At 44.3% G+C, this 14,633-nt stretch overlaps 1 protein-coding gene across 2 annotated transcripts in view; it reads left to right on the top strand.

Moving 5' to 3' along the window:
* The window catches only part of OXNAD1 (oxidoreductase NAD binding domain containing 1), a 36,680-nt gene that overhangs the window by 10,403 nt on the left and 11,644 nt on the right, over positions 1-14,633 (top strand). Inside the window, exon 4 of one of the 2 annotated variants that reach the window (XM_059390879.1) lies at positions 10,685-10,791. The exons of the other annotated variant lie outside the window; for it this stretch is intronic. Within the exon in view, the coding sequence (XP_059246862.1) occupies positions 10,685-10,791 (107 nt within the window). The remainder of the gene's footprint in view (positions 1-10,684; positions 10,792-14,633) is intronic. 2 annotated transcript variants of the gene reach the window in all.

Here is a 14,633-nt window from a genome sequence, read left to right as displayed (position 1 = left end):
TCCAGTAAAACATTATTTATCAAAATACCCAGATTTGGCCTGTGGATCTTAGCTTGCCAATTCCTGAATTAGAGTAGTATTTCAGAATTTTATAGGACAAAAGTATTGAGACTATCGGGGTGTTTTTTGAGAGGAGTTTTTTGTTTTAAAGATTTTATTTATTTGAGAGAGTGTGTATAGGCAGAGGGAGGGGCAAAAAGAGAAGTGGACTCCTCCCCAAGCTGAGAGCCTGATGCCAGGACCCTGGGATCAGAACTTCAGCCAAAGGCTTATGCTTTACCAACTGAGCCACCTGGGGGTCCCTGAGTGAAGTTTTAAGAAAACTACACAGGATGTTAATGTAAGCTCTAATAGTGTGATTGCAAAGTTAAGAATTGTAATGTCCAGAAGTCAGAAAATGCACCCATGGTATGACCTTGGCAGAAGAATTTTCCATTTGCAATTCTTTTTTTCTTCATTTTTATTTCTTCTCATCTTCCAAACAGAATGGGAGCTGGGAGGAGGTGGATAAAGCCAGATGGTGTCTGGGCTACAGCTTCAGTGGGTATATAAGGTCTGTGGGGTCTCGTCCCAGTTCCTCCAGAGGATGGCTCCTAGCCATAGAGCAGGAGCCTGACCTTGGACTTGGCCGAAATGAACAGCATCTCAAGCTTGGGCCCTAATGGAACTGGATAGATCACCAACTCATTCCACTCTGGCCTTTAACTTGTATTGCAAGTGCACTTTACAGAAATGACTCCTGGCATGTCACTTGCTCTTGAGTTCAAGTCTGTGAGGTAGCCTCAGAACAGTACGGCATCTGCATTTTATGAAAGAGGAAGCAGAGCTGAGGAGATAAGCTAGTGGCTCTCCCTGAGGGAAGCTCCAGCCCTCTTTCTGACTCCTAGGACTCAGGACCCTGCTGCCCCTCCAGGAGAGGCTAAAGAATAGAGCACTCACCCGCACAGAAAGGTTTTTTCCTTGTTAGGGCTTGAGTTCCCTCTGAAGAATTTATTGAATGACCATATTATGATGTTAATGTTTTTTTCTTATCTGGGGCTCTAAATGTAACCAGCCTGAGGTCATGCTGATGCAGGAAGCTGAGGTCTGAATTGGATGACATTTGACTGTTGGTGTTCAAGTTCAGATTTTTTTCTTAAGGCTCAAAGAATAAGCAGTCTGGGTAACCTTAGAAATGTCAAGGAGATAAAAGTAAGATTATGTAATGCTGTAAGGATTGTTGAAGTGAGACAAAGATTTCACTGGAGGGGTCACTCCATGCTTGGCCTCTAGAAGGCCCGCACTGAGCAAGACAGACTCTGTCCTTCAGTTTGACAGCAGAGTTTGGTAAGGAGAGCATTTTTAAAATGACAAATTTGAATGCTTTTGTTTGGAGATATGCCAGACACTATGCTAGGTTTTAGGGTTGCAGCACTGAGTGTGATACATAAAGTCCTTGACCTCATGTTCTAGTGGGAGTCTGATCAGAAGAGGCTGATTTTATGCACCTGGTTCACTGCGGAGAAACCTCTGATCCTTTTTCAGTCGTACTAGTTCGCTTCTTTTAGAAGCCTAATAAGCCTTATCCACAAAAGTCTTCTGTGTGTCATTACCTTTTTGTTGACAAAGCACTGGATTGTTACAAGTTCCTACTTCATTCTCACAGGCACCCTGCAAGGGAGGTGAAGGGGTCCTCACCCGATTTCACAGCTGAGGAAGTGAAGATTTCAGAGATTTAGGTGGGATGACTCTGCTTCCCGGTTTGCCCAGCCTGCCATCCTATTTCACTCTCTCAAGGGCCCTGTTTTTGATGCAAATTACATGGTGGCTTACATTTGAAGGACTTGTTTAGCAAGTGGGGGCCTCAGCCCTTGAATTCAAATCTTTGATATCAAATTGGTTTCTCTTTCTACTGCAACAGAACAATGTGACAGTTGATTTAGACCAAGTTTAATTGAGCAACACCGTGGAAGATAAATTTCACATACCCTCATCTGTGTTCTAAACCAAAACTTGACTTAAGTGTTGATGTAAGAAAGGAGAGAGTTGGGGCTGGCACAGTAGTTAGTTAATAAAGTCAAATGGCTGGGCTCTTGGGGCAGAGAGCTCTGGGGATCCTATAGGGCCCGTGCTGACTGTCAAGTGCTAATAGTCTGCTTGATCTGTGGTTTTGTGGAGGCTTGGTTTTGAGTGGGGTGAGCTGCTTAGCTGGAGATCTGGACTGTGTTTTGAGTTGAACCCTTAAAATTCTCTGCCAGTCATCACCTACACATTCTGGGAAGATTGTGTGCTGGGATGGCCTTCTCCAACTTGGGGGTCTCTGGGCAGGTATCTCCTTAATCTGGAATGTTTCTAACAGTTGATGCCTAATTTGCTGTGCTTATCAGTGTGTGATAGATAGCCTTGGAGAGATTATCCAGTCTAGGATGAGCCATAGACAGCATTAGCCTTAGCACGCTGTCAGCTCCGACAGCAGAGCATGGTGGGGAGAAAGCTCAGGCCTCCATCTCTGAGAGGTAGCTGTGCGGCTTGCGGAGGGCCTGGGCCCTGTCTTGTGGTGAGACTCCCAGGGCCATGTAGTATGATGGCTTGGCAGCCAGCCTGTGGCTCCTACCATGCTCCGGGTGGAAGCCAACGGAGAGGGGGGCCTCTTGGTGGAAGGCCCAGCATGCCAGTGTTGATCCAGAGGGTCCAGCACAGTGCCGGTGGCACAGAGACCATGTTCCGTGTTCACTCGTTCCATGTTCACTGAGTAGAAGAAATGAGTGTTAATCACCCCCCACCTTCCTGGGGCTGATCACCTGTACTGCCTTGGATGAGTGACTTTGTAGTAGGAATGGTAATGGCCTCCATCTCAAGGGACGCGGTGACAGTGCGAGTATACTGTGTGGTTCTGCACAGGTGGGAGCGTGAAAAATGAGGACTTGCCTATACTGCCACTTCTAGCAGTACCCAGAACTTATTACTGTCTAAAATGTGTAGGGGTGCCTGGGTGGCTTGGTTGGTTAAGCATCTGCCTTCCCCTCGGGTAATGATCCCGGGGTCCTGGGACCGAGCCCTCCATCAAGCTCCTGGTTCTGCAGGGAGTCGGCTTCTCCCTCGGATCCTCATCCCTGTTTGTGCTCTTGCACTCTCCCTCTCTCAAATGAATAAATAAAAATAAAAAGTAAATAAAATGTGTAGTGTCAGTGCTTTTCACGGACACTTTAGCTCAACAAATTAAGCCATTTGAAAAGCAAGGCTCTTTTCTATTTTCCCCCCGAGGGGATCTAATCTGATGAAATAGATTTTATTTGAGATCTGGCAGTCCTGCTCTGAATACCTGCTGTGTGCACAGCCCTGTTCCAGGTGCAGCAGCTACAGCAGTTCCTGAAGCAGGTAAAGCCGCTGCTCTATGTGGAGCTTCATTCTAGGGCAGGTCAGCCAGAGAGTGTCAGAGGTCATCGATCCTTGAAGGCAGTAGCACAGGTGGGGTCCTGCGAGGCAGGACTGGCTGGTGGCAGGGGTGCTATTCTAAATTGGTGTGTAACACCAGAGCCAAGACAAGAGGAAAAGAGCCAGCCACAGGCACAGCATTTCTGGCAGAGGAACAGACAAGAGCCAAAGCTTGGTGGCAGGAATGAGCTTGGCATATTCAGAGGAAGGTGGTAGGATGAGAGTTAGGCAGTGCCCAGGTTGTATAAACTATTATGGGCTTGTATAAGGAGTTGGAATTTGATTCTGTGGGGAATGAAGAAAGGTTTTAAGCCGTGAAATGCCATATGATTTATATTTTCAGTGGGTCACCTCTTGCTTGATAGAACATAGCTTTTGATGGGCTTTGACACCAGCTAGAGGTGTGGAGGAGGACTAGGCTAAGGACACAGTCCCAGGAGAAGTCACCGTGGTTTCGAGTGGGGTTGTAGGGGTGGAGGTGGGGAACTAAGACAGAGGAAGGACTGATAGGATTCACAGATTGGGAGTGAAAGGGCTGTAGTGGATGTAGTACGAGCAGAAACAAGAGATTTCTAGCTTTGGGATTTGAATAATCTGAGTAGATAATGATGCATATATTTGCTAATATGGAGAAGAACAAGTTGGATGAGGGGAAACAAAGTGCTCAATTTTGGAATAATCCAGGGTGGGAGGGTAGGATGTGAGTAGAGTTAGAGATGAAACAAGATTAGCCGTAAGTAAGTTTCATCAGCTTCTCTCAGCTGTTGGATCTGGGTGGAGATTCATTATACTGTTTCTATTGGTTTTGTATATGTTTGTTTCCCATAATAATAAAAAGGAAGAAGCTTGGGGAGATAAAAGAGTTTTATGTTGGATGTGTCATTTGAAATGGAAATTCAGATCAACAGTTGGATATATGAGTTTTGAAGTTCACTACTGGAAATAAAAGGTTTTAGCCTTGTAGAGAGTAGGGGAAGGGACCTGCAGCTCAGCCCTGGAATGTGTCAACGTTTGGAGGTGCAGCAGAAAAGGAGGGAAATCAGCAGGGTGTTGGGGAAGCCAGGAAAAGGGGTTTCAAGGGAGGAGTGGCCAACTGTTGAACTCGACGTGGACAGGCATCATTGGATATAGCAAAATAGAAGATGGATGACCAGAATGACCGCTAGTACATTGCTAGAGTGAAAGCCTAAATGGACTTTGTTGGAGAGAGAATGGGAGAGAAGGAAGTGAAGCCAGGGCTATATGCCCTTTTGAAAATGTTTTAGTAAGTGAATGTGAGCAGAGAAAAGGCCAGACAACTGGATTAAGGGAGAGGTTTGTTTTGTTTTGTTTGTCTTTAGAAGCAGCAAAGCACAGTGGCCTGATTCCTGAATTCGAATCTTTTCTTTGACACTTATTAGCCTTGGGACCTCCGTTTTGTAATATAAAACATATAAAATGAGGGGCACCTGGGTGGCGCAGTCGGTTAAGCCTCCAGCTCTTGGTTTTGGCTCAGATCATGATATTGGGGTCCTGGGATCAAGCCCTGCAGTGGGCACCGATATCCACGTGGAATCTGCTTAAGATTTGTCTCTCTCCTTCTCCCTCTGCCCCCTCCTGCTTGTGCTCTCTTTCTCTCTAAAGTAAATAAGTAAATCTTTAAAAAAATGGGAATGACAATAATAATGCCTGTTTTCTAGAGTTGTTGCAAAGAATGCATGAATGAGTACACAAAGTGCCTGCTGCATGGTAAGTTGTGCGTAGATGTTTGCGGCTGACGTTAGGTGAGTGGAAGATTGCGTGCTTGCGACACTCTGTGTCTTGTGGAGAGGGGAGAAGAGGAGTGATGTGTGAGAGAGGGTACTGCTGGAGAAAGCAGAGAGGAAACTCAGCCGAGGGGGACAAGTTAGCCTTTGGTAGGAGCAAGGAGATTCCATTTGTCATGCCAGGACAAGGTGTGGACAGACCAAGCTACTTACAAAGGTGTCCAGTTGGCAGGAATTTGAGATCTTTCCCCTTGTCAGTAAATCATTTCAGTAAAACCAGTTTCTTTTAGTCAGATTCCTACTCATCGCATTGGTTTTCTGCCACAGTTTAAAGAATATCTCTGGGCCTTGATCTCCCTATGTGTAAAATGATGTACTGTTTTGGAGAATGACTAAAATTTCCTTCGACTCTGAAATTCTCTGTGTCCTAATGATATTTTTGTTTAAGGTTATCTCTAATCCTGGCTTTGTCTACATTTTTAAACAGCAAAACAAATGGATGGGAGTGAACAGAGGAAGCCAGCTAGGTTTCCCAAAGAAAGACCTATTTCCTGCACAGAGAGTTTTGCAGCAACAGTAACAACAAAGTACCCTACATAAAACCAGTTTTTAAAATCAGTATGATGGAATTTCCTTTTAGATGCTGACTCCGTCAAACCATTAAAAATGTGTGCTAGTAAAAGTTGGCAAACCTATTGTTATTTTATTGAACGGTAGAAAAGTCTAAATGTTATTTTATGGAAAACTTCATTTCCTGCCATGTGTTTCAACTTAGGACATGGCTAGTTGAGGTTTTCAGTTGTGAAATCTTTTGATCCGTTAAGCATGAGAACAAGTACAAATGGTAAAACATGTAGTCTCTCCATCATGTTTTGCTTATTCGTAAAAGTAAAGAAAGAATGGCATATAACAAGGGCCATGATTACAGATCTTAATTATATGAAACTAGCTCCAGAATAAAATAAAGATGTCCCCTTCAAAAAGATGTTTCTAATGTTTTTAATCTACGTTATTAGAATTCTTTATGTAGTATGTAGATTTGCATTAATTGAATAAAATAAAGTATTAATAGGAAGGCATGTGTTAAAAAATAATGAGTCATGCAACATATTTTGTGTGACCGGTTAGAGCAGTTTTGCCCAGGTTAGTAGGACTGATCACAACAGGTGTATTACCGTTTGTATTAATAGCAATAAGCATAAAACGTCTGGGAACATTTTTGTTCATAGAGGCTATCTAAGTGAAAATACGACTTTTTAATAGAAAATGTAACTTCTTTCCTTTCTTCATTGAATTTTATATTTGAACATTAGCAAGCGATTGTTGATTTCATTTTCATTGACTGAAGCATGCTGACCTTCCAGCTGAAATTCTGTGCCCCCCTGCCTGGCTCCCCCTCAGTAATTATTAATGTTGGTTTCCCTGCCCCCAGGTGACTCTTGAGGATGTTCTTAAAGTTGTCTAGTTTTATCAGTGAATCCGACAGATGCCAGTTAAAATGTTATAAATGAAATAATCTAGCTCTTGGCTATGTTTTTACAGATTATTATGTTGAAAGAAAATAATGAATGTTTATACAATAAACTTCTTTTTGGTATATCTAAGAAAAATAAGAGCAATAACATAATGGAGAGTCCTCTGGTGCATCTTATTACTTGTTTTTGTAATAAGGTATTTGAAATAGTATCTGGCAGACGGAGGAAGATTCCTGTTCTACTGAAGAAGTTCCGCCTTCCCTTACCTCTCTCACAGTGTTAAGCATGAATCTAGATTTTCTGTAGTGGTTACCCCTATCCCTCCTTTTCTTTTTAAACAACAAAAGGTTCCTGAACGTCAAATTTTTGTTCAGGAAACTAACTTTAAGTGACTCTTAGTTAGAGTTTTCATTCATTCTGCAAGTATTTACTCAATCTTCAGCATGCGTTGAGCCCTGTGCTTGATCTGGGGAATTCATACAGACGCAGATTGAACCCTGTACCTGACCTTGGGAGGCTTGTAGTCTCGTGTGGTGGAAGAGACTCGTTCTTGAGGATTGGTGGTTACACTAAGATGTGCTAAGTATGATAAGAAGATAGAAACATTTTATTGGTAGAATTGAGGGGATGGAGAGAAGCAGGAAAACGTTAGGCAGGGGTTAGTCTTTGATCAGAGGAGTAGGAGGTTGAGGGACAGGGCTGAGAGTGTGGTGCGTGCCAAATGACCTAGGCGGGGTTTTGGGAGGCCAGCAAATGTCAGGTGCCTTTGAGAACAGCAGATTTTCCAGCTTGGCTGGTAAACCACTAGCCTAGGGATACAAGAGAGGTCAAGCTACAAAGGCCATTTAGCGTTTTTGTTGTTGTTGTTTTTTGTTTTTTGTTTTTTGTTTTTCAGTTGAGTGTTAGCCACTGAAGGTTTTTGAGCTGGAGGGTCACTCAGTGAGGTCAGAATACTAGCAGTATTTAGCTGTTGGCTGCTTTGAGAGAGACAGTAAGGCTAAGGCAGCGGTTCAAGTGAGAAGAAATTCTTGGCTTAGGATGCCAGTGGGTGAGCATGGGGAGGAAAAGACAGGAGCTGAATGTGTGGAACTTGTTCATGGTAGGGACAGGATGCTTGGAAGAGAGTCAAGGATTCTGTGTGTGTGTGTGTGTGTGTGTGTGTGTGTGTGTGTGTGTGTATTTACGTGTATACATGTACCAGTTGAAAATGGATTTGACTCTTGAGTTCAGGATAAGAACTGAATGGAAATCCTGGTGAGGGGAAGCAGCTGATTCTGTGGGACCCTATCTCTGCGTCTCCAGTGCCAGGCAGCACATGCTCAGGGAATGTTTGTGGAAGGGATGAATATGGTGGATTTCGTTGGACACATAAGTGAGCTTGCCATTGGGATGGGACTGTCACGTGAATAAGGGGCCAAGCATACCTAGGTTCAAATCCTGACTCAGCCATTCCTGAGTGATCTTGAGCAAGTTACCAAACCTTGCTCATTCAGAATGGAGGGTAGCAGCATCCGTTGGGATACAATCTAATTATTCCTATGAACTAAACGACTTGGTGTCCATGAGACCCTTAAGTCCGCACCTAGAATACACCTGAGATAAACGCTCCTCAGTCATTGGCTGTTACTCACAGGGGAGCACAGATGTGGGCCTGATTGCCAGAAAAGTAACGATGAGTTGGGGTGAGGGTTAGTAGCTTTGAGAATACCTGAGAGCTCTGGCCTAGAGGTGGGAGAGGGCGGAGGAGCGAGGCAGTTTAGAGGGAGAGGCCATTGAGAAAGTGCGAGGACCGAGGACCAGGTGGGAGAGGCAGGAGGAGACCTGGAGAGTTCCGTATCAGCTCTCCCAGGCAAGGAGAATGTGTCAGGAGGGATGGAAGTCAAAAGTATGGAGCGCAGAGAGCTCAGGGAGGGGCAGAACAGAGCCTGGACATTTGAATTTGGTTGTTCAGGCAGGTGTCCGTGCACTTTAGAAGTTGTTGCTGTAGAGTGGGAGCCCAGTTAGCTGTGTTGACCAAGAGTGTCATGGATGGAGAAGATACTGTTGAATGAGGAAGTATCAGTAGAGCCAGAGATTAAAGACAAGATTTCTAAAATAGCTTAAAGACAGTATGGCTTTGAAGTCTGTTCTGGCAAATAGCTAGGATGTGGTACAAGACCACTTTACTTTATAGGTGCTTAGTGTTGTTCATGATAATAGGCCCCCGGGGGTGTGCAGTACTCAGTGCATGAGGGCCTGCGTGGCAACCCTGGGGTAGTTTTGTATAGATATCAATATATGAATATAGGGTAATGTATAATATAATATAATATAATATAATAAACACTAATAAGCTAATTATAATGAATGTATTAAGATACATTATAACCAACATTGAATGGGTACTTACTATGAGCAGCAGCATTATAAGTGGTTTGCACGTATTACTTCTTTACTTCCCCCTGCAGCTCTGAGATACAGGTATTGATCTTATTTATAGCCGAGGGGGGACTAGGTAATGTGCCCAGAGGCCCACAGCTGCTAAGTGTGTGCTGGGGGCACGATTACATACCAGGCAGTGTGCGACAGTGTGGTGACAGAGCCCGAGCTGTCACCAGCCACACTATGCTGCTGCTTTTTATTCTGTCCTTGAACTGTTTAGGGCAGGCAAATGGCAGTAAGTACCGTGTCTGATAAACAAGAGGTCTAAGGGGAGGAGTCATTACCCTGAAGGAAGGGGCCGGTGGGAGTAGGTGCAACCCTGGTTCGGAGAGGGAGGGTAAGACTAGGACCAGAAGTGCAGGAAGAAGCTCGGTGTGGACACCCCACTTGCTCTCAGGAAGAGGAGAAGGAAGACTGGCAAAAATCCAGAGGAAAAGAGGCAAGGGATTTTATGGGAGCAAGACATTTCCAGAGATGTTTTGAGTTGGTGAGGGAGACCAACCATCTGGAGAACTTTGCAGTGGGTTTTTATAAGTTGTTTCCCACTGGTAGTTGGATTCGACCGAGGCCTGTTAGAGAAAGGGACAGAAGGAGCCAGCTTTAGGGTGTGAGGTCCTTTGATCTTGACAACTTTCCAAGGCACGCTTGGATGAAACAGTGAAGCTGACACCATCTGAGGAGAATCACTGTGTTTTGGTCACCTGCTACTGCTTTTGTTTGCTTCCAGAAGTGGAGTTGAATGGCAGTCAGAGGTCAAGGAAAGAGTCATATTATCTTTTCTCCTCTGTCATGAAAATACCCCAGATTTCAGGAGGAAGAAAAACTCAAAGGTAGAAGAAACAAAAAAGGAAGGAGGAAGTAGAGGCATTTTGAATTTGGGGGATGCTGAGGTGTGGATGACACTGAGGAGAGCCTAGCTCACACTTTAGGATTTTCTAGAAACCAGAATAGTGTTTTGAATAGTGCTTCTAATAGTGTAGTGAAGGACTGTTTTGATACAGTTCAGAGGTTGTGCACTGGTTGTATTTTGTCAAAGATAATCAACACTGATTTAGAAAAAATTTAAAAAATGAAAACATAGGGAGTACAAACCCAATTTCTTGTCCATAATTAGATTCAACAGACTGAAATTGCTAAAAAAAAAGTGCTTGCTTGTAATTTCTGAAATTTACTAGTCCTGGACTTCTCACAGGCTCAGAACACACACAAGCTCATAAACTACGGTGGGTTTCACTTTATGTATGTCATACATACTCCCGCTAGGCAGGTGGTTCACAGGGCTCCCGTTCCCCCAGGCTCTTTCCAGATGACCCAGCCCGGTACATGGGACGGACTAGGTGCTCAACAAACCAACACTTATTAAACAGCCCCTTTAAGAGATGAATTTTGTCTGCAGAATAAAATTCAATTAGTAGGATAGCAAGTCTCTCAAAAATAATTAAATTATAATTAAATTTGTTCACCAGGTGGTGGGCAGCATTTTAAAGCAAAGTGTGCTTTTCCTTTTTTTATAGTTTTCAAAAATCACGTCTTTGTAGATTTCAACAAACCTTAGTTGCCAGAAAGCCACTATTTGTTCCTGGTGTGTAGACACACTAACCTCAGCTACAGATCATCTCTTGACTCTAGGTCGTGTCAGCTGCTAAGGTGTGTGGGGCTGCGAATGAGTCGCCATCTGTGAAGAGGCTCTGCCTGCTTGTTGCAGATAAAGACTTTTCTTTTAAAGCTGGCCAGTGGTAAGTGGCTTTTCTGTTTCTGTAGTGTTGTGTGTTCAAGAAGGTGCTGTCAATGACAAGGGCTTATTTATTTATTTAGAGAAAGAGAGCAGGAAGAGGGAGAGAGGGTTGGAGAGAAAGAGAGAGAAAGAGAATCTCAAGTAGACTGTCGTGAGTGTGGAATCCGGATGTGGGGCTTGATCCCATGACCCTGAGATCATGACCAGAGCCGAAACCAAGAGTTGGATGCCCAGCCAACTGAGCCACCCAGGTGCCCCTAGAAGGGCTTATATTTTCTTCCGGAAAGGACTACTGTGGCTAGCTGTTTCTCCTGAGGAATAGGAATTCTAGACCATCCCCATTCAGGAGGAGCCTTCTTTCCACATGAAGAATCTGATTCCCTTCCTTGCCCCAGAGCTCACCTTGGTTTTGAGCCCTTGACCTTCTCAGTCATAGATGAAAATTGCTGCCTTCAGTTTTGTAGATTGAAACAAAGCTTAGTTCTGAGCCATGGACCTGATAATTGATGATTATGCTCTTTAGAAATGGTTGCTATGATAGAATGCACTGGAATAATCTAATCTGCTTGATTATTTGTTGTTGGGAATGGATACATTTTTAAAAATTAATTGTTGTATCAGATAGAGAGTAAACACAGCAGTCTGGAAAGAAGAATGCCCAGTTAGGTCACAGAGCTGACCACCCTGTCGACTGAATTCCTGCCTTGTCTGAGTTGCATATAAATTTTTTGCTGAATCTATTATCAGATTCCCCAGTCGGGCCCAACCTGCACCATGCTCCTGATTTTGCCCGGATTGACTCCCTGCTGAATGGGGTGGTCTGGGACTGGTCAGAATACTGACAGGCCCAGCTGTCCCACTGTTCCTGCGAGTAGCCTCACTGAGTTGCAATTCAAGTGGAGTTGTAAATAAAGCAGCTTGTATTTCCTTAGGAAAGGTGTGTTTGGGTGTATGTTTCCTTTATTTAAATAAAGCATTCATTTCTAAGTGAATTTCTGGCGTGTCAATCTTGGTAGTTAGTGTTTCTTAGGAGTCACTTGACTAATTTTGGCAGTCCATCTGGAAATGCGGTTTTGTTAGGAGGAGGATGTGTGATAATAGCGAGAGAGCAGTCTTGTGTTAATAGTTTGCCTTTGAATTTAGAACTAGAAAACAAGATGCTGATTGCACTAATTTGCGTTTGTGAGGCAATTTACTGCAATCTTTGCACATGTTCAGTGATACATATTAAATGCATTTGGGCTGTTTTAGGGGGGCGGGCAACATTTTTACCCTTCAAAAATAGTTAAGCAGTTATTCCATTGAAAAGTGGAAACTTTAATTGTAGTGATCTGTCTTTCCATACTTGCCTTCTGTGAAAGCGTTTGGGTCCCATGCGAAGCATTGTCTCTGGGCCTTTGGCTCTGGATTGCACCAAGACTCTGGATTAGAGAAGGCCCGGGTGCTGGTTTATAATGCTGCTACCTTGGTGTGCCTGCAAGTGTATTAGCTCTTGCGAACTGCAGTTACCAGATCAGAAAAATATGTAGTGGTATTTTTAGTGATACAGAAACAAATAGGGTTCCCTTGTGATCTTCAAGGTAAAATTTTTCAGGGTTGGTATTCTGTATCCCATATCGATGAATGGATTTGGTAATCTCACTGATGTTGGGACTGGCTTTAGAATGTGCCTGACGAACCCTGCTCCAGAGGGCAGATGTCTTGAAGGTCATCTCTGGCTATTAAGTACCAATCGACCTTTCCCTGCCAGGTGTCCATCAGTATTCATTCCTGGCATCTGAATGTCCCCTTTTAAAAGATTGCTCCCTTACCACTGACTTAATGTGTGGCTCTGGGGATTCTAAGTTCCTTCGGATATTTGACTGCTTGGTTACAGGATGGCCATTTGCTTGGGTTGGTGATGTCTGCATCTTCGGTGCTGTTGCTGGGATGGCTTTCGCTCTGTGCTCTCTGAGGTCATCAGCTTGGTAGTAAGCTCCGTGTGGCATTCTGGGGAAGAAAGGAAGGGTCAGGGAGAGAGAGACAGTATGGCTGTAGCTTCCAGGCAGCTGGTACAGTTAGGATTATTGGAATGGAGTGCTACTAGGGGTAAGAGGGTTGTTCTGAGGCTTATCTTCGGGGTCAGAGATTGGGCCATGATTGCACGTCTCTGAATTCCTGACCACTGGCCGCCTCTGACACCTGCCAGACTGACGGGGAGGCTCTAGACTGGCCTCTAAATAAGTGAATGAATGTTCTGGAACTTTGGGCACAGAGTTCCAGGTAGACACCTTCAGTATAGACCTGACATCAGCCTCTGGGGCTCTTCCGGTGCTATACAGAGGGGTCTAGTTCCTATACTGGGAAACCAGTTCCAAGAACTCAAATCCAATCTAAAGAGAAAGGTTGAAAGAGGGTACTCCCTCAAAACCATTGCTCCTAGGAGCAGGACTAAATCCACTTTTAGGTTTTTATCACCAGTAGATCCACTGCCTAGCATTTAGCTCCTTCATGAGTCCCACTCTTGACCTAATCAGTTCTCCTTCCTAATAATAGAAAGATCGGGATTCTCTCTTGGGGCTAGAGTGCCACCAGCAGTCCTCACGAATGTAGGAGCTACTCACTTAGTGTCTGTGTGCCTAAGGTTGGCAGATTCAGTGTTCCTTGCGGAGCTCACTGCTGTGGGCGGGGTCCATCCCCTGAGAGAGTCTCTACTACAGTGTCTTATGCCTAGTTCTCTGGAGACCACATGACTCACATGCTGGCTTTTCTAGTTCTGTGTTGTGGGTAGTTTCTTTCTCTGAGTTCAGTTTCCATGTCTTTAAAGAGGGAATAGTAATATTCCTTTGTTTTGGGATATGTCAGGTGTTTAACACAATGCCTAATGTTTAACTTCATTAGTTTGCTTTTGCTTTTTGTTATAGCTGGTGTTTCACTCAGTCAGTTAAGTCATCTGTGCTGGTGAGGCCCAGGGGACAGATTCCAGTTCTTAGTTCCTTGGCCGGTTCCCCTGCTGTTTGGAAGAGCAGCAGGCCAGATAGTAGTGGATGAGTGCGCATCTCCACTAAGATGGCACCCTTCCTGCTTAGTCAGTACGCATTCCACACTTGGGCTTGCGTGGCACTGAGGGGAAGGAAGCAAGGCCAAAGCATTTTTGGAAAGAGCAAGGTCTTTGACTTAATATGAGAGAACATAGTTTTCATGTTGGAAAGTGACTGAGAGAAGGACTCCAAGAAGAAGTAGACGAGAGGAGTAAGATTGGAGAAAAAGGACTCTACCCCTTCCCTCAAGCCCAGCCGCTGCATTGAAGACAGCATCTAACCTACATGGCCGCATTCGGCAGCCCTGCCTCTCACGTGTGAGAGCCCCGGGTCTCTCAGTATAGAGACAGTGCCGCAGTCCTTGGTGTCATTGCTCAGACTGGGTCCTCCTCCATGCTTGTCTGGTGAGTGTTGTACGTCTTTTAAGACTCCTCTGAAGTTTTTGTTAATCCTTCCTCGCCTGTTAGAATTGACTGCTTCTTCCTCTGCTTTCCTCCCCTCCAAGCAGATGTTTAAAAAATAAAATAGTGGTTTTATTAGTATTTTCTTGATAAAATCAGAATCATGTATGTAGGAGCTACGAAGAAATCTACACTAAATACCAGTTCTTCCAGACAGGTCTTAAGTGATGGGCTTTTTCTGTCCTCCAAGCAGATTTTTGTCAGAGCCCATGTAATTACATTTGTTAGTTTTCCTCCTGTTAGGGTGAGTTTATTGAGGGCAGGAATCCAGACATGCTGGCTTCTCTACCTCTGGCACTGACAGCGGTGCCTGTAGATCATGAGCAGGAGCTCTCTGTGGGGTGCGGCCAGGTGATGAGGCA

This window comes from Mustela nigripes, chromosome 2 (assembly GCF_022355385.1).
Source record: "Mustela nigripes isolate SB6536 chromosome 2, MUSNIG.SB6536, whole genome shotgun sequence".
NCBI lineage: Eukaryota > Metazoa > Chordata > Mammalia > Carnivora > Mustelidae > Mustela > Mustela nigripes.
This window is presented reverse-complemented; position numbering and strand designations above follow the sequence as displayed.